Below are 19,976 nucleotides of genomic sequence, written 5' to 3' on the forward strand. Positions count from 1 at the left end.
GACGTGGCCGGGATCCGGAGGAGAGGCGGTAGCCACGCGGTCCACTGCAACTCCTCCCCACAGTGAAGTGGAGCGGACTTCCCAGCTCCAGTGCAGAGCCTTCCTGAACTGAGGAATCAACCAATGCCAACGGCATACCTTCTTTGAGTTCTATTTCCCCTAACATGTGGTTATGCTCTTATGCATCATAGGGAAAAAATAATACTGGCAAGCCCCAATTTGCATGGGGGTTGTGTTCCTAGCCCCCCATGCGTCAGGAGAGTGTGCATAAGCCCTATTCCACAGACACCCCGTCCCATCCCTTGTTCTGCCCCCATTCTTCCAGGTCCAAAACGACCCACATGTTGGTGGTTACATGTCAATTGAACACATGCAGAATGGTCACTGCCTATACTGTAAAGCAGAGTGGCATAATGGCTAGAGTGTCAGACTAACACCTGGGAGACCTGGGTTCAAATCCTCACTCAGCGATGAAGCTCACTGTGTGACTTTGGGCACTATCTCTAACTTAACCTCACAGATTTGTTGTGAGGATAAAATGGGGAAGTGGAAGAAACATGGGACCCAGCTACACCAGCAAAGAAACATCACTTTATATGCGTTGTTTATGCATTCCAACACTGTGACACCGGATGGTGTTGTGGAGTCCCGTTTTTGCTAACCTGATTTCTCATACAAAGTTTGCAACATGTTTAACCGAAATGCTTCCTTGGTGTGTCCAGCCATGCATACCACCTGGATACAAAAGGATGGATATAAATGCAATTAACAAAAACCAACCAACAAGGAAGTATCACCCACCCACTCCTAAATCCAAGAGAAACTCTTAGGACTGGTGTCAGATGTCAGCATCACTGGGCTTCTTCTGAGGCCCACACTCTGGAGGGAAGAGGCACTGCTAACCCTTGTTGCTCACTGTCAGTTCCTGGTCACCATCACTCTGCAAACAGTGACACTAGTGAAGCAATAGGGCAGCAACCTCCACTTGCCTTATGTTGTTTCTGGGTGGTTGTGTGGCTGGAGGTGAGAGGAGGCAAGTGAGTAGGCAATGAGGATATCAGTGAGGGAGAGAGGGGTCCATTCAGAGCATCTTCTCCCAGGACTCCGCAAAGCTTGGAGTCATCGCTGGCAACCACTGGGAGGTGGAGGAAAGGGAACAAAGAGGCATTGCAACACACCCACCCACCCACCCACACCCACCCACCCATCCACACAGCATTATTATTTAGCCACCCTCCATGTTGAACCTCAAGTGCATGACAAAGATCTCCTTATTCCAGCAGGTGTTTTAAGAAAATGTTCAGGCATCTGTTCAGTTTTATTGGTTTATTCTGTGTGATTTATTTTATGTACACCCCTTACAGATGCTAATGATTAGGTAGTATATAAATGCCTTAAATGGTATTGTTATTCTTATCATCTCAATTTCTTACCTGTCCTTCACTATAAAGCCCCTGGGCAAGTTATAACAATTTAAAAATACAGTATCAATGGATTCCTGTTGTAGTGCAACAGATAAATGGAATTGGTTTGATACAGCTAGATTATTATCTAAGAAAGACCTTCCTTCCTTGCTATTGATTTCTTGAAAGCAGCTTTTATCTCTTTGTTCCTCAGGCTGTAAATAATTGGGTTGAATGATGGTGTCACTACTGTGTAGAGGAGAGAAAGGATCCTGTCGCTGTCTAGGGAATAGACTGATTTGGGTCGAACGTAGGTGAAAGTGACAGTTCCGTAGAAAAGAGAAACGACAATGAGATGTGAGGAGCAGGTGGAGAAGGCTTTGCGTCTGTTCTTGGCTGAAGGCATCCTTAGGATGGTGGCGATGATGAGCATATACGACAACAGGATGAGCAAAAATGGTACCAGGATAAAGAACACAGTTACCGTAGCAACTGCCACTTCATTCTTGAAGGTGTCAGTGGTAGCCAGTCTCAAAACAGGCAGAATATCACAGAAAAAATGGCTGATTCTGTTAGGGCCACAATAAGGAAGAGTAAATATAGAAATGGACTGGCCCAAAGCCACCAAGCTACCAATGGCCCATGAAATAGCAGCCAGCAGAGCACATTCCTTAGGGCTCATGATGCAGGAGTATTGCAGGGGTTTACAGATGGCGACGTAGCGGTCGAATGCCATAACAGAAAGAAGGCAACACTCAGTAATACCAAAGAGAATAAAGAAATACATTTGAATCCCGCAGCCTACAAAGGATATGGTCTGATTCTCTGACAGTAAATGTTCAAGCGTCTTTGGAATGATGGATGTGGTGTAGCCGATTTCCAAAAAGGACAAGTTCCGGAGGAAGAAGTACATTGGTGTGTGAAGGGTAGGCTCGGCAACCGTGATGATCAATATCAGGCTGTTCCCAATCAATGCCACCAAGTAGAACATTAGTACCAGCAAAAAAAGGAGCGCTTGCATGCTCTGGAAATCTGAGAAGCCCAAAAATACAATCTCAGTCAAACAGGACTGGTTGCCTCTTTTCATGTCATCATCCAGAGGGGTTCCTGGAGACATAACAAGAGCTGCAGATAAAGAGACGAGGGTTAGTATTACAGGCAACCCCTGATTTGTGTGGGATTGTATTCGTGGCACCTGTGTGCATTGGCAGAATGCACATAAGCCCACCCGCCCTGCTACACCCTGTTCTGCCCCCAGTTCCACCCCACTCTGCCCTCTTCTGGGTCCAGAATGTTGGAGGTCACTCGTCAATTGAATGCTTGCAAAATGGGCACCAGCCTGTAATTCAAGTGCCTTAGGTATGTCAAATAGAAGATTTACATCCTGATTTTTTTGTTTTTACTCAGAGGTAAGTCTTGCTGAGTTCAATGGAACCAATCCCTTGGAAACGTATGCAAGGGGTAACAGTTTTAGTATTTGTGAACAATGCATTTTGTGTGACTTTGCAGTCTTTCAACTAACCTACGATCAACTCTTGTTGGACATAAGAACATAAGAAGAGTCCTGCTGGATCTGACCAAAGGCCCCTCTCATCCAGCATCCTGTTCCCACAGTGACCAGCCAATGGGAAGCCTACAAGTAGGATATGAGCATGGCAGAGCTCTCCCCACTTGTGATTCGCAGCAACTGGTATTTAGAGCCATACCACCCATAAGGCCAGTGTGGAGAGCCTTATCCTCCATGAATTTGTCTGAGACCCTTTGAAAGCCACCCAGGTTACCACACATTGTGGTAGCGAATTCCATAGCTTAGCAATGCGCTGTGTGAATAAGTATTCCCTTTTGTCCGGATCTCAGGCTTATTTGTCACAATTGCTCCTTTCAAATTTAAATGTGGTTTCTTTTGTATTCTAGGCACCTCTAAAATAATTTGAACTATACTGATCTATCAGTGCTTGGTTCAGATAGTGAGGAAGACTCCAATGAACTCCAGGTTCACCCCTTTAGTAAGTCTGTGATCACCTAATAAATAATTGATTGAGTACGGATCCCTGTTGGAGAGTTTTGAGGTCATGTGCTAAAATATTTCGTAAACCTAAAGCGTTTTTTTACACCATCTCCTTGAGACAACAATGGAAACTTCCACTAATGTACAGTCACCTCGGGCCTGTAACATGTAACCATGTCCACAAACAAATTATGCAATAGCTACCTACAACATAACAAAAAGCCCCCCACAATACGTTGATCAATTAATTAAATTACTTAAAACAGAATTACTTAAAAACCATATAAACTCTATCTCCTTCCTTTTATGAGTGAAGGAACCAGCCAGCCAGCCGACCAAACAACCACACCCTTAGGTAACCTATGGTAAATAGATCTTACATTTCTTTTAGCTTTCTGATAATTTTCAGGTAGATGACAAATGTCCACTGAATAAAAACTGGAACTTCTGCACCATTCATTGGGAAGTCCAAGCACTGAAGATTCTTTTGCTGCAATGCCGCTTCAGTTAGTATATATCTGGAGAAGATCTTTCTTCAGATACTTTGTTGGTTGCTGAAATCATGGTACTAAGCATGGTTAGAAAAGGGGCTTTTAAATTCCCATTAGGTCCACGGGACCAGAATTCTAAAGGGACCTGGTGGATTGTCTCCTTACAAAGCCATGAGGCAAAGGCATTGTTAATTGAAGTGGGATTTGGTAAACAAATGGCAGGGGGAAGGTTGGGGAAGGAATCAACTGAGTATTTGGTTTCTGAGCAGACATCCTGTCAGCGTGATGATGAACCATACAAAATTGATGGGCAGAGTTGCATCCCGCCCCCCCATGCTTGGAGCTACAGAAAGTCAATCTTTTGTATTTGAATTCTGTCAGGTCTCCTTTTCACTGCCATGTCTTCAATATTATCCGCTGCTCCCATCACTTAAATTCCAAGGTGTTTAATTAATTGATGACACAGATCTATTATCTGGCATTTCAGGGAAATATCATTGCAAATGTAATATATGTAAACTAAACAATATAAGCGACATTATAAAAAGAACACAATTTAAAACTTTTAAACACTCAATAACCTTAAGATATCCAGCAATCAGTCCAGTGCACTCATACTGTATCATTGGAATTCGTTAGATTGGTGAGTGTGAGAGATGGGGGCCATATCAGTGGTGGCCCCAAATTGTGGAACTCTCATTCAGTTAATATTGGGTTGACACCTTCAGTTATGGCATTTGATAAAGTCATGAAAATGTCTGTCTCTGTAATTTTCTGTCCTTAAAAGAGTTTAGGTCAGATGTGGGGAACCTCAGGCCCAGGGATCCTCTCTGGGCCACCGCCACCCTCCTCCAGCCCTCCCTGCTTAAGGTCCTACTTCATGCCGCAACTGGTTTTGCTTGGCTGAAATGTCTCCTTGAACTCTGATAAAATTTATATGAAAAGGTGAAACTTCTGGGAAAAGGGGCACAACTTATTCTGAAAAGGGGATGGAACCACTTGTCTTTTAGCTTGACATAAAGTAAGTCCTTTATTCTTCTCATATTGGCCACAAGTGGTACAATATTTGCGTAATATGTTCAAACAGCCTGACCCCAAATCAGTGTTTGGGCTCCTGTACTTTCTCAACCATCTTTAAAGGCAGTACTTGTGAGGTGATCCTGTGGGTGGGTATTTCACAGATGGGAACACTGATGTGGGGATTGCAAATTCACAAATGCATGTTTCATTAGACAAGCACTGGCACAACAGAGTTAGGACACATAAGCAGGAGTCATTACTACCATATGGTACTCATAGCTGATAGGCTGCGATCATGCTTACGATTAATACTAATTGTTGGCTTACGATAAAAACTCACTTAAACTTTAACTCAGCTTCACCGTCTGATCATTTTAAATAACAGCATCATTCTAAAACAAAACATTTACCCTCAGTAGCATGGGGAGTTGAGGATGCTGCCTCAGAGTCTTCTGAGAGGGATTGCATTAGTGATTCTCTACTACAAGTTGATTTCTGATCTAAAATTGAACACAGGGAACTACAGGGATGAAGCTCCAAAGTGATCAATTGAGCACTGTCCTTGTAGAATCAACGGAGAGTTTTAATTAACCTCTAGAGAAATTAAATGAAGAGATGCAAAGAACTTTCTTGTAATTCCAATATGAGTCTAATGGGTCCTTCTAGGAATCCTCAGCATGCTTTGAAAATTGCAGTTTCCAGTAAGAATTCCCACATGGAAATGACAAAGGAGGAGAACGAATGTCACTGATTTAAGCTAGGCAAGGGAAGAATTGGACATATTCTGTGTATGGCAGGGGAATAGTGACCCAAGGTCACATTCCTTCCCAAGCAACCTTCCAGGCCCTACATGCCAGTGGTGGGTAAAAGTGGGTGGAGCAATGATTGCAAATTTTACCTTTGGACAGTGCGCTGGTTACGATGAACATGCTTACATGCCTATCTATCATCCATCCAGGGAAGCAAGGAGCTTTATCAAAATAGAAAGATACATTCCAGCCAGGCAAGCATGCCCAACGAGGGTGAAAAATAGGGCTGGTGAGTGGTGTGGTCTGGGATAGAGGATGTAGCTGCAGAGGAGGTGTAGCTTGGGAAAACTCTAAGATAGAGAAGACTGGGGGATCCTATTTGGACCCTACAGCTGAGATTTATGTGTATAGGTGAGGGTGTGGTGTGGTGGCACAAAGTTTGCATTTCATTCATTGTGCAAGTTGTAGTGTGGTTGCTTCATTTAGAAAATCCACCAGACATCTATTAAGTTAACGAATGTAAGCGTAGATTGAAAACTGAAGCTATAATAATAATAATAATAATAATTAACAACAACAACAACAACAATAGGCTGTGTCCAATGCTAGTCAGAGTAGACCTACTGAAATTAAGGGACATAGACAACTTAGGCTCATTAATTTAAATGATGAGAAGTGACCTTCACTTGAGCGAACCAGCATGCCAAATATGAAGGTTGAACTGTGAATCTTCCAGGGCAGCTCTCCATGGTGCTGAAGGTTGGTTTTTGACTTCAGTCCACTGCAGGTTCCAGTTTGTATTGACCAATCAAATACCCACCAATAATGTGTGTGTGTGTGCGTGAATGCACGTGCAAAAAACAGGGGCCTATGGAAACCTATGTAGAAAGTAGTGCATGAAGCAATTAGCAACCCTGATCCAGAGCCTGGCTTTGTTTATGACATGCCAATGGGATCAAGTGTTCTGGTTAAAAATCTTGAAGTGGTGATAATGACATGTATTCTGTTATTTGCTGATGTGATGTGTGCTGCATTTGCACATTAAAGCACCATCTAAATGAGAAAAATAGCAGATGTAGTGAAAGGAAGGTGCTTGCATAAAAGGGGTTATCATAAAAGAAGGGGGGAAATGGGAGAGGCTGAAGGCAAGGGGTGATATGGGGAGAGTCATTAGTGTGGCTTTCCTGTTTCTTTCTCATCCACCCAGCTTCAACAATCCTCTGGCCACCTTTATCTCTCTGTCAAGGTCTTTCTCGCCACCATATACTTTTTGACAGCTGTATCTTCTGGAGTCCCACAACTGCCACATCACCATGCATCGCTGTTTATTTATGTTTTTAATGAATCATGTAAATATATGCATTTACCAAGGACGGTCACTGGAGGCAGCAAAGGTGCCTCTGGGTGCTCCATGGTGAGAGCAGGGAGCTCTAAGGGAAGAGTGTGTGTAATTTTGCCTCACCATGTAGTGTGAGCTTAAGTTGGGGAGATGACAGCAGGTTTGACTGCTACTGCTCCCTTTAAACATACAACAACAACAGCAACAACAACAACTTTTTATTTCTTATACCCCACCCATCTGACTGGGTTGCCCCAGCCACTCTGGGCAGCTTCCAAGAAAAACACAGGAAACCACTCAACAACAAGAACACCAAACATTAAAAACTACACTCTTGCATACCTGGTTGGTAGGGACTGTTATCTCTGTTGTATTACTACATTTTGGAACTAGTACTTATTATGGCCCACATATATTAGTTGTTTTCATTTATACTATTGCTTTAAGAGGTTTTTTTATCCAAGTGTTTTGCACTTCTGTAAAACGTGGAGTAATTATTATTTTTTGTATTTTCCGATGATGCTTTTATGATCATGGAAATCATTCAGAGGTTTCTTTGAGATATGGAACGGTGCATAAAATTATCTGCCTGCCTACCTAATTAACTAAATACATACATAACAGTAAATGAGCCAGCTCTGTTGAAGGTTACTTAGTAAGCAGGGATGTAGGGAAATTGCACCCTGCCTACTAAGTAAGTTGCACAGCCATGTTCTAATAAACACTGAAGCTTAGTTTATGGATATAAATTTACAGGGAGCTGCTCTCTATTGTAACCAGTTGGGCCTTTCCCTAGGCATCAGTCACATTGGCCAAATGAATCTCCCTCAGGAAGACACTGCTGTGTCTGGGTTTATATCCCTTGGTTATGTAGTATGATCAATTATAGTACTATTTATACTGCACACTTAGGGATATTCCTACAGCAACCCCCAAAGTCTAGTTTTGATACTTTCCCAATTAGTATCGGGAAGGGCTGTGGCTCAGTGATAGAGCATAGGCTTTCCATATCAAAGATCCCAGGTCCAATTTTACGATTCTATGATTCTATCTATTTAGATATTACGGTTTTTTAACTACAAGCTGCTTCAGGCAATGTACATGGCTCTCACAACCTTATCCAATGTGATAGGTTTAGATGAGAGAAAACACTCAGTGGCTGAGTGAGACTTTAAAGCCAAGTCTCTCTCAGTCAAAGTCCAGCACTCAAACCACTACCCAACACTAACTCTCAGCAGGGTTCTACTTGTGAGCTTCTTCAGTGCCTCTTTAACTTCTTTATTTCTCAAGGAATATATGACAGGGTTGAGCACAGGAGTCACCACTGAGTAAAGGATAGCGATAACCTTGTCTTCTTCTTGGGATGCGGTTGAGGTAGGCCTGATGTATGTGTAGATGATGGTGGAAAAGTAGAAGCTGACAACAAGGAGGTGAGAAGAGCAAGTGGAGAAGGCTTTCTTCTTCCCTTCAGTAGATTGAATTCTAAAGATGGTTGTCAGAATCAACAAATATGATGTTAATGTCAGCAAACAGCTACCCATGGAGAAGACCGCATCAGCTACATAAGCCATGGCTTCATTGAGGCTGATGTCTGAGCAAGACAACATCAGCAAAGGAGGCAAGTTACAGAAGAAGTGGTTGATGATGTTGGAGTTGCAGAAGGAAAGGCGAAGCACAAGCCCCGTGTGAACGGCAGAATTGATCATCCCCGCCACCCACACTCCAGCCACCACCCCAATGTACACTTCCCTCCTCATGATGACTGTGTACTGCAAAGGATGGCAGATGGCGATGAAGCGATCAAAGGCCATAAAGGAAAGCAGCAATATCTCTGTTCCCAGAGCCCACAAGAAAAAGTAGACCTGGGCTATGCAGCCAGAAAATGAGATGGTCTTCCTGGAGGCCAAAGTAGTCTGGAGCATCTTTGGAATTGTCACCGAGATACAAAACATGTTTGCTATGGACAAATGGATGAGCAGGAAATACATGGGGGTGTGGAGTTTGCGGCAAGTGCTTAAAGTGAAGATGAAGAGGAAGTTGGCTGACAAAGCAGTTGCATAGATTAAAGTGAACCCCCAAAATATGATTTTCTGATGTTCAGGGGAGCTGGATAAGCCAAGCAAAATAAAATCTTGAACTGCTGACTGGTTCTTCAGTTCCATGTGTCTGATAGTGCTGACTTGTCCAGATGAATAAATTTATTGGGACTTAACCTCAGGTCAAATTCATGAAGACAAATTCATAGAGGATGAAGCATGATCTGGAACCCCCAGGTTCAGAAACAGGACATTTTTCAGTATATTCACACATCTCCAGTGGGATCGGCAGGAAATAAGAAATAGGTCACACAAAATTACATGGCTGTCAACTGTTGCAAGGCAGTCAAAAACTGCTGACAAAGACAAATAGAAGCCTTTGAGGTGTGAATTTAGCAGTCTCTTGCAGCCTCCAGCCACTCCACACCCCTTACCCTGTTAGGCTGTAAGTCAGGGATGGGGAACCTGTGGCTCTCCAGGTATTGCTGGACTACAGCTCCCATCATTGCTGATCATTAGCTACACTGGCTGGGAATGATGGGAGATGAAGTCCAACAGCACATGGAGGGCCACATATTTCCTTCCCATTCCTGCCAAAAGTTTTGTGGAAACCTACACTCCAGGCATGTCTCATAGTAAGTTGGTAAGGTGGGTGTCACATAAGTAACAGTTTAGGACAGGGTTTCCCAAACTTGGATTTCGAGCTGTTTTTGGACTACAGTTCCCATTATCCCTGACTAGCTAGTGATGGTGGGAGTTGTAGTCCATAAACAGCTGGAGACCCAAATTTGGGAAACCCTGGTTTAGGACTACTATTGACCCACAGCTGATTCTGAGCTCTGGCCAAGGCTATCAACTTATTTTATACCATGTCAACAGTATCTGGTCTTCGACACCTACTTCTTCTTACTTATGAGTAAAAACACATGCCAGTTTGAATTGCATATGCTGATCATGTAGACAAAGCCTTTCCCATTATAATAAAGAAAACATCTGCACCAGAATCTTATGCTCTAAGTTTAAAATTAGCTCACCTGGAAGCAGCAGCAGGATTCAAATGCTCCACATACCTGAAGATGTGAGGCAAAATGAAACTTGTCTCATTGATGATGATCCCCACCCCATTCTGCTAAGCCAGAGAAGAATGGAAGAATCAAATGGAGACACTGACAGCAAACATAAATAGTAAGTGAATGGTTCAAGTGCAGTGTTGGTGCCATAGGGACAAAACCCTCAGAGGCAGTCAAATTAGGAATAGTCTAAGGATGTAAGGCTGCCATTGTGGAGAATTAGGATCATTGCTTCTGATTGCCTGGGAACCTTTGGGCCCAAGGAGGATGGTGTGGGCTATTATTTATTTTTTTAGTATCACATGTATATCCAATGTTTCCTCCGAGGATCACAAATGTGGTTATTTACCTTCTCCATTTTATCCTCACAGCAACCCTGTGAGGTAGGTTTTGCTGCAAGATAGTGACCCAAGGTCACCCAGTGAGCTTCACGGCTGCATGGGGATTTGAACCCTGACCATAGTAAGGGCACAGAGAATCCATTCACATTGTCCAACTGCAAATTCCATATGGTAGGTATGTAGCTCTAAAGAGTATAATCCTCTGAGAACTTTAGCTTTTTCTGTACAGTCACATTTATACAATCCACTGCTTTCTCCCAAGTATAGGACATTGTAAAAACATGTGTTTTAAAGAAGCATTATCCTTATTACATCTCAAACAAAATGCTGTTTTAGTTAATACAAATCAAACATTATTTGTTGAATAGGTTATCATTTAAGGTGCACTGACACCCCTGTAATAGAAGTTAAAAACTCTGTCTAGTTGTTTAGGTAATATAGGAGCCTCCTTTATTTCATTTATATATTAATATCTGCATATCAAATTGATTTATTTTGTGTGTGTTTGTATATCTAGATCTATATCTATCTAGATCTAGATCTAGATAGATATATAGACACACACGCACACGCACACGCACACACACAAAGAGACGGTTTCTAAAAAAAGTGTCTCAGAAGCTGAAAATGTAGCTGGCCAAAGCAAAGTTGCTAACAAATGTTGAAGCTGTAGATGTTACTATTTGCTTACATTCAATAGCTGATATTTATCTCATAACACACAGAATGCTAAAAATTCATCTTCATCATCTATCGATTTATCCAAAGTCAATATACCCGCTTCCATCTAATTTTTGCATATCACCATCTTTTCCTCATTTTTTTAAAAAGTTGGGTTTCTCATAGGAAAAGGGGTCAAATCTATTTTCATTAGGCATTGCATTCTATATCTTTCTAACTGATGTTATTGTTTCCAGAGATTATTATTAACAAAATGGTCTCAACATAAAGTGTGGTGATTAGTGTGTTGTACTACGAGCTAGGAAAACTGGGTTCAAATTCCCATTCAACTATGGGTCAGATACCATCTCTCAGTCTATCCCACCATGAACTCATTGGATGGGAGAAAAGACGGGAAATAAAAAGAAATTCAACATCTCCTTGCCAGAACATAAGGTCCCTGGCTAACGGCATTTCTTTCACCCTCTCAACTATGGTCATCCTTCTTCCTTACTAATCTCTCTTTACTGTTCATCTCAGGTCTAAGTATAATGATGTAGATTTTGGGGAGGAAGATGCAACCCAGTAAGCCAGCAGTAGAGGCCAAGATGGAGAAGATCTCCACAGCCACCATGTATTTCCCTTTGGTGCTCAGATAAGTGGGGACAAAGGACAGCCAAACACTGCAGAAGACCAGCATGCTGAAGGTAATCAACTTGGCTTCATTGAAAGTATCAGGCAACTTCCTGGCAAAGAAAGCCACAGAGAAGCTCACAATGGCCAAAAGACCCATGTAGCCGAGAATAAGGTGGAACATGATGTCGGAGCCTTCATTGCACTGCACTATGATCTGCCCATCCTGGGAGTGCAGGTCAAACTCTGGGAATGGGGGAGAGGATGCCAGCCACCCAAGGCAGATGCCAGCTTGAATGAGAGAACAGAAGGTGATAAAGGATCCTGCCAGCCTCTTCCCAAGCCATTTCCTCAGGCTGTTCCCAGGCTTGGTCACCATGAATGCCAGAACCACAGTGAGGGTTTTGGCTAACACACAAGCAACAGCAATGGAGAAGACAATGCCAAAGACGGTTTGCCTCAAGACACAGGTCACCTTTGTAGGCCTGCCAATGAATAAGAAGGAGCAGAGAAAGCAGAGAAGCAGAGAAGAGAGCAAGGTGCAGGTGATGCCCCAGTTGTTGGCTTTGACAATGGGAGTGTTCCAGTGCAGACCGAAGGTCCCCATCACAACAACTGTGACCAGAGAAAGCAGGAGAGTCAAGGAGGCCAGAATTGCCCCCAAGGGCTCCTCATAGGATAGGTAGCTTATTTTTTTTGGAATACATTGGTCCTGAAAGGCATTTGGGTAGTGATCATCGGGGCATTTCTCACATTGATCTGCATCTGAAAGTGAGAAGCACGCTTTTAGCATTTCTTGAAGCGATACTTATTAATATTATTGATACCGTCTATTATGTGGTACACGAAACATATTACTGAGCTGATGAACCAAAGTCTACTTTCACAACTAAGTGATGGTTCCTCCTTGAGCATCTCAGCTGTACTAATCAATCCATTCATATTTATTTGTCAGGCTTTGTGTATACTGATTGATTTCAGTCTTTTCCCCTTAAACATGTCTATCTCTGCATCCAGCCCCATGTCTTTGCATTTCAAAGCTTCTGGCCCAAGTGTTTCTTTGTTGCACTTTCCATAATTGAATTTGGGAGTGGATGAAACAGCCAGGTCGCCTGTCATTTGCTCACAGGGAAAGTCTATATTTGACAAGAAATAACTGTGCCTAAGGACTGAAATTGTGGGGATACAATAGAGAAAATTGTTCACTAGTTGTTAATCACAGAAGATGAAAATCTGTTGGCTGCAGGTTCAATGCTGACAAAAAGGGAATCTATGGAGTGCAATCCTAATTATTTCTTCCCAGATGTATGTCATCCTGATTTCAATGTTGGTTACTCCCATGTGGACGTTATTCCACACAATATACTCTTGAATGGCTATCCAAAGGGGAGGAGAGAGGAAAGGACAATATGTATCAGTAACATATAAACACATGTGCTTGGGATCTATGACAGAAAATAAGCAGACATAATAAGACTAAGAAATGAATGTCAAAGTTGGATAGGAAGAATTCCAGTTGACTTGGGTTCCTTCACTTACCCTTCTGGACTGAAATCCTCCCTTTAGGGCACTGAACACAGTCATAGCAACAGATTTGCTTTCCCTGCTGTGGAAACATACTCTTTCCAGGGTGGCAGCTCTCAACACAGGTGGAAATGGGCAGCATCTAGTGGTAATGACAAGCAAGGGATTTTGAATGGAATAAATCTTATTGTCGTCTATGTCCGCTTTGCAGCAGAAAGGTCACAGGACCGAAATTAGATGATGGCTGTCAAGCATATGCTTCCTGGCCAAGCATCAGGCCCCCTGATAAAGATGCTTTGTGCTGTCACTTAACCATTTGGCACATGTCTGAATGGCAAAGAGAAGCTTGTGCCAACCTTCTCCTTACCACCAAATGTACTTGAACTTTCAGATTAAACTATACAATGCAGGTAGGTGTTACTTACATTGCTAATACATCTTAGACAGATTTTAATCTATGATAAATACTGTTACAGACTGACAGCAGCACCAGAGAACATTATTGCTGCTCTAACTGTTTACACTGCTCATAACTGCCATAGCTGTAGAAATGGGCATAACTATTCCCTCTTAAAATGTACAGGGTTTTTTTGTGGGGGGCTATTGGGTTTTTTATTTTCATTATGCATTATGTATGTATTCATTATGTATTTTGTGGTTTTATACGTTGATCTTATTCTGGGAACCATCCTGAGACCTCTGGGAATAGGGCGGTATATAAATTCAATCCATCAATCCATCAGTCAACTACCTCAGGCCTGTGACAGCACAGCGTTCAATAGCCTTCTGAGCATTAGCCCTTTCCTTAGCATGGATGCTTTCATCCCAAAAATATTGTCTTAGTATCACATGTGGTGGACCTGCATAATTTTAAGAGAATTTTGCAATAACATATATGACGAATTTAAGAAATTATTTAAACTTACAATCAAAAAAAGCCCGGAGATTTTCCTATTAGGAATATTGCCAACAGAAATCAAGCAAAACACAAGACCACTGTTTATGTACGCAATCATGGGTGCAAGAATACTTGTAGCCAGAAGTTGGAAATGTGAAACAACACCAACAATAACAGTTGATAAAGTATTTCCAATTAGTAAACCTGACTGGAAAAAATCAGGGGAGCCTTAAATCAAAAAGTATACGGAGAATGGAAAATATTTAAGGAATATATAAGACTATATTTTAAAAATGATACCATCATAGCAGAATTGAATGATATTTGTGTACAATAAATGATGGAATAAACATCTTAGAGGAATATATGGAAAAAGATATAAAACAAACTGTGCGACAAAATCAAGACAATAGAAAAAGTATAATGAGAACGATTGGAAGTCTTTTACAGAAAACTTTATTGGAAAAGACATGATGTTGTATAAATATTTGATTCTTTTAATTGTCCTTTTTTCTTTTCTTGTTGCTTTTAAACCCCATTTCGCCCTTTTTGAGGTGACGAATCCCCTTTTCTCTCCTTTTTTTCTTTTTTCTTTTTTGTGCTTAATTTTGTTATACTTCCCTTTATTGTATGATTGTATTTTAAATTAATAAAGATTTATTTTTTTAAAAAAAAACAACAAAAAATTATGGCCAAGCCTACATGAAGTTCGGCCTCACCACCAGCCTAATGGAGACCAACATCCTGGGACAGGATATCACCGGCACTCCATCCATCAACATTAGTGACCACACACTTCAGGTGGTGGATGATTTTCTTTCTACTTGGGCTCTGCCTGGCAGAGATTGTTGCCAACAACGCATTTTGGAGGACAACAGTCCCTTTTCAAGAGCTTTAAACACTGGCAGATTCCTTACTCAGAAATACCTTGTTCTGAACACTGAGCTCCAAATTAGCTCCAAACTAGCTTTGGAGCAACAAATTTGAATAAAAGAAACAAAAACAGTATTTCATCAGTGAGTACCAGAGCTTGCCTCCTCACACTTCTCCTTTGTAGCCATCTCTGTTTTCCTGGATCGCCTGATCTTCTCAGAAAAGATGATGATGATGATGATGATGATGATGGAAGAGGATAAAAAAAAAAAGGTCACACCCACCTGCTTGAACTTGGGATTCCATGCAATGGCACTTCCATCCACTGTGAACTCTTTTCCTGGGGGGGCCTGAGGGTCCACCCTCCCCACTCGGACTCTCTGGAAGGACTCATTGGGATATGTGACCAAGTTGAGGAGATCATAGCCACCTGCCTGCTGCCCCTTCTCATCCAAAGAGATTTCTTCCCCAGCACTGTTGTTGAAGTGGATGTTCTTCAGGAAGGAGTGGAGCTAGATTACAGGGGGGGGGGGGAAGACACAGACCTTGTAGGCTAATACGCTCTCTCTTTTCCATTTGGCAGGTGGACCTTTGGATTCTTAGTACATTTTAACATATATACCGGGTACTTCAAAAAAAATTCCCCCATTAACATGTGAAACTGCCATGTGCTGAGTCCAATCATTGGTCTCTGTAGCCCAGAACTGTCTACTCTAAATTGCCACAGTGCTATATGGCACACATTTGAGGTTTCAACCCAGTTCTTATAACAGAGGACACTCCTGCCCCTTGCGCATCCCCAAGTAGGAGAATCCTGGGATGGATTAAAGAGCTTTGAATGTGCAGCATGCAATGCATGTGGCCTTTCACTGAGATCAAGTCCCTGCCAATGATAGAACTCAGCAGGGAAAATCCCCAAGGCCTCTCCTCCATGCCAGGGCTAAGCTGTGAAACATATGAATCAGTAATAATAACTCTTGTGCTTCTAACATTGAGGAGAGTAGTTGACAGTACCTGCCAGGGTTTAACTTTCTGCTGCATCCATCTCTCAGCCAGTACTTTCTGTTTGGCTCTTGATGAATACATGCTATGGAGAGCATGTGCTACTGCATGGACGGCATTGTAGATGGTGTAGCTCTGGCTGGACATTTCCATTTCAAACATGGGTCCAGTGAGTTTCTCCAGCTTCTCCCTCCCAGTGCAGGGTTCCTGAGTTGTCACAATTCGATTGTTATCTGGAAATGAACAGAGGAATGCACTGGCCCAGAACTGCTGGATGAAATAAAGATTTGGCTGCCATGGATTTATGGTCTGTAGAAAGTCCTGAAACCCTGGAACTGGATTTGAATGGAGTGTAAATGACAAAGTGCCATTGAAGGATTTTGAAGGAAATTTGTCTCCAACCAGCACTGCAGTGAAATCCCACTGAGCTGTTGTAATCCACACCCTCTCCACTGGATACATAGACAAAACCTCACAGGAGACTAAAATCAGTCTCAAACCTTCTAGAGACTGACTGTCTCCATAGACAAGAATCACATTCATTTGCTGCTGTGTGAGAACAAACATTATTGGATTCAAATATTTTTGAAGAAGCTCAATAGGTAAATATACTGTCACTAATGGGATCACCAGTGTCCAAGAAATGCAAAGATTATTTTGGGAAAGTCTTGGTCTGAGAGTACGAAGGAAGGTTTCTCCACTGTCATCATCTGAAACAAGGAGGCCAATCCAGTTCCACCCAAACTTCCTGAGTAGCCAGACAATGCCACCATACTGAGCTTCTTCATTGGGGACCATTTGGAAGAGGGAAGGGAAGCGCCTTTGGTCACTCAGCCCTGGATCCAAGGAGCCATAGCTGAGCTAAAGGGAAAGGATTTATATTTTTAAGAATCCAAAGACCATCTATTTGTTCCTAGAAAGAATACTTCTGTATTGTGGTAGTTATCCACCTGGTCTTACTTTTGTAAGTATACACCACTGGCTTTTTAAGTCTCAGGCTAGGATGCTCCTATGATTACATGATTTGTGGCATGGCCAGGTTTGGAAGAACCAGAGCTTCGATTATTAATATTATGGGTTAATCCAGCCCCACCCTCAAATCCCAATGCTACTTGAGACGGCAGTGTAGGCAACACATAGCTAGGAGGCTTTAACATAATCATGTACCCATACCAAGTCTAATGTAGGAAACAAGTGTAGAAAACATAATGTATTAGGATTGAAAGCTAACATGGATGCTCTTTTGGGGTTTTCTGTGTATGTCTGCCCTTGTGGTTGTATCTATGTATCTACACACATACCTGTGGAATCTTGTAGGTGTTTAATATATTGGCCATCTGAAGGGAGTTTTGGGAGGTGAGCCCTCCAACGACAGCAATTAATTTATCTTCCCCATTACAGTGGTAATTGGCGTGATTTCGTTGTCCCATGACAAGAAGAGTGAGAGTGTTCCAACACGTTAGCAAAGGATTAAAAGCATTCTCATAAAATGTTGATCCCAGTGTGATGTTGGATAAGAATTTGGCATTCTTGTTGATCTCTTGCATGGCAAAGATGAAGGCAAGAACATGCTGGTAGTTTTTCGGGATCACACTGCAATGAGACAAAGAATGACTGCAACACTGGCGGAAGAGAAACAACTCTGTTTCAGTTTTGATTTGAGAATCCATGTACCTTGAATGTTGCAACCCATAGGAAAGGAAAATTTTATTCAAACTAATGAAACTAGAGCAGTCTCCTTATAGATTTTGATTAGATTTTTGTAAGTGGTGAATTCAAAGGGATTCATTGTTGTGCTGTGGATGAATTGGTGGGATTGAATATGGGAAACCCAGAAATAAAAAGCTGTTAAATTCTTCTGTTAATCCCTTTTGCCTCTCTCTTAAACACAATGTCCATGCCTACCTTTTGTTCTGCTGCTTTGTCCACCACACCTCCCTTCCATTTCTGAACCATGACATATTCATGGGAATGTGTTCTCAATTCAACCTGTAGAACAACCATTGAGTATACCAGTGTGCTCCAACACACAAGGGCTTTTTACCAGCCCTTGAATCACAGCGTAAGAGAGGAAGGGAGATGGGACGGTAGGACTGGGATGGTCTCTCCTCTCTCCCTCCCCCTCTCTCTCCATGCTACATTTTCATTGCCAGTAGTGAGCTCCAGGAACGGAGAAAGAAACAGCAGGTGAGCAATATCTGCAGTATTCCCCCCTCCCTGCTTTCTGCATGATGAGTTTTCTAAACTGCTGATTTAATGCAACTCCAAGCCATTAGCAAATGATAGAGCAGATTGCTTCTGGGAAACGCAGGGTCCGTCTCACCCAGGCTCCATTTATTTTGTTGGGATAGGATGATCCATTTGCTCTGGGTCTCTTTGCAAACCAGCTCAGCTCACTCCAATCTTTCCTTACCCTGCTGCATGCCTTTTAAAAAAGTGCTTGGGAATCAAATCCCTCCTTTTCTTTTTTTATTCAATGCATTTTGCTTCCCTAATAAGCATGAATGGGATTACAGGCATAGGATCCAACTCCTAGGAGCTGAAGGGATCCCCCCCAAATATTGGAGAAATCCTCTCCCCCCCCCGAAAGCATTGCGATTCAAATGGTGTGCATGCACTGTGTCATGTGATCTGTTATGTGGGGGGACGGGGACATAATTGGTGGGACATAAGCCTGAATGTTGCCTAGAATGATTACAGGAGAAGCTGATGCAGTCATTTATTTCATCAAGAATGATCAGACGGCCCATCAGACAATTCTCAAATAACTAACTACCTAACTAACTAACTAACTAACTACTTACTAAGTTGTAAACGAAGAGGTTTTGGGTTTTTCCGTATATTCATGCACTCTGAAGTTTCCTTGCGTAACGGATATAAATTCACCAATGATCATGTCTGCTGGAGGACCAAGTGAATTGGTTTGAATTGTTTGTCTCAATCTGCTTGTGGAGGAGTTCAAATACTTGCTAGAAGAACAATGCAGCAACAACAGCAGGAAAAGCAGGTGGAGGGCTAACCATTTTTGTGCTGAACTGCAGCTGGAGGTCATCATGTTTGCATTTAGTTATCAACAGCATTTCAGTCTTGGCTAAATTTATAGGGAAACTTGGCTGCATGGAGCTATGCACCAGCCTCAAATCCACCTCCCTACCTGGATTCATGCAAGTTGATAGGACAGGCGCCTATATAGACTACAACACAGGGTCCTCATAATTGGAAAGGGCTGTTTCTGTGGCTGTTATTGTGCCTGGCATCTGATTTCCCATGGGATATTTGGTAGTAGTGATGCTGATCAATAATTATGAAAATTACAAGGTGGGGGAATCTGTTTTCCTAAAGTCCTCAAGTCTCAGAATAAGCAAAGTGCTATGTCAGTGCCATCCCACTATAGCCCAAGATCTGCTCCCTTGTGAAGCAGTGCTTTGGACAGTTGGTATAAGTTTCTGAATTGATATAATGTGAAACTTGTGCAGGGTGTAGAAAGAGGATTGTGGATGTACATATCCCTTCCTTTGATTCAAACCATTAGCCCTTCTATCTAACTACAGTCTACCTTGAGTAGCAAAAATTCTCTCTTGCCCTTCAAAGTGTTTTTCTCTCATTCAGCTGGGGCTCTTTTAACTGGAGATGTTAGTAATTACATTGTGTCCTTATGCATGGAAAGCTGAGCTCTGCTACTGAGCTATATCCCCTCATTGTAAGCTCTATGTTTACGCACTCCTTCATTGTTTATATTGTCAACTGCCCTGTGATTCTCAGATGAAGGGCGGTATAGAATAATAAGAATAAGAATAAGAGCATGCCAGGCAACCCTTCCCTCCTTCTGCTCCCATCAGATACCCTCACACATGTGGTTCTTGTCTCTCCCCATAGAAGCCTAAGCATCTTTTGCATTGGGTCTCTTGATAATATTGGACTTCAGCTCC

At 42.2% G+C, this 19,976-nt stretch overlaps 2 protein-coding genes across 2 annotated transcripts; both read right to left on the minus strand.

Moving 5' to 3' along the window:
• Positions 1 to 1,551: 1,551 nt before the first annotated feature.
• LOC308461885 (olfactory receptor 10A4-like) lies at positions 1,552 to 2,490 on the minus strand (the record flags this gene model as incomplete). The annotated part of the gene is made up of 1 exon (XM_080979053.1): positions 1,552 to 2,490. One exon carries the CDS (start codon positions 2,488 to 2,490, stop codon positions 1,552 to 1,554), a length of 939 nt encoding a protein of 312 aa, XP_080835179.1.
• A 5,734-nt stretch (positions 2,491 to 8,224) lies between these two features.
• LOC308461886 (olfactory receptor 13G1-like) lies at positions 8,225 to 9,172 on the minus strand (the record flags this gene model as incomplete). Its single annotated transcript, XM_080979054.1, has 1 exon — positions 8,225 to 9,172. The coding sequence occupies one exon, from the start codon at positions 9,170 to 9,172 to the stop codon at positions 8,225 to 8,227; it is 948 nt and encodes a 315-aa protein (XP_080835180.1).
• Positions 9,173 to 19,976: the final 10,804 nt, after the last annotated feature.

The sequence above is a fragment of the Podarcis pityusensis genome (assembly GCF_964106645.2).
Source record: "Podarcis pityusensis genome assembly, chromosome: 13".
Taxonomy (NCBI): Eukaryota; Metazoa; Chordata; class Lepidosauria; order Squamata; family Lacertidae; genus Podarcis; species Podarcis pityusensis.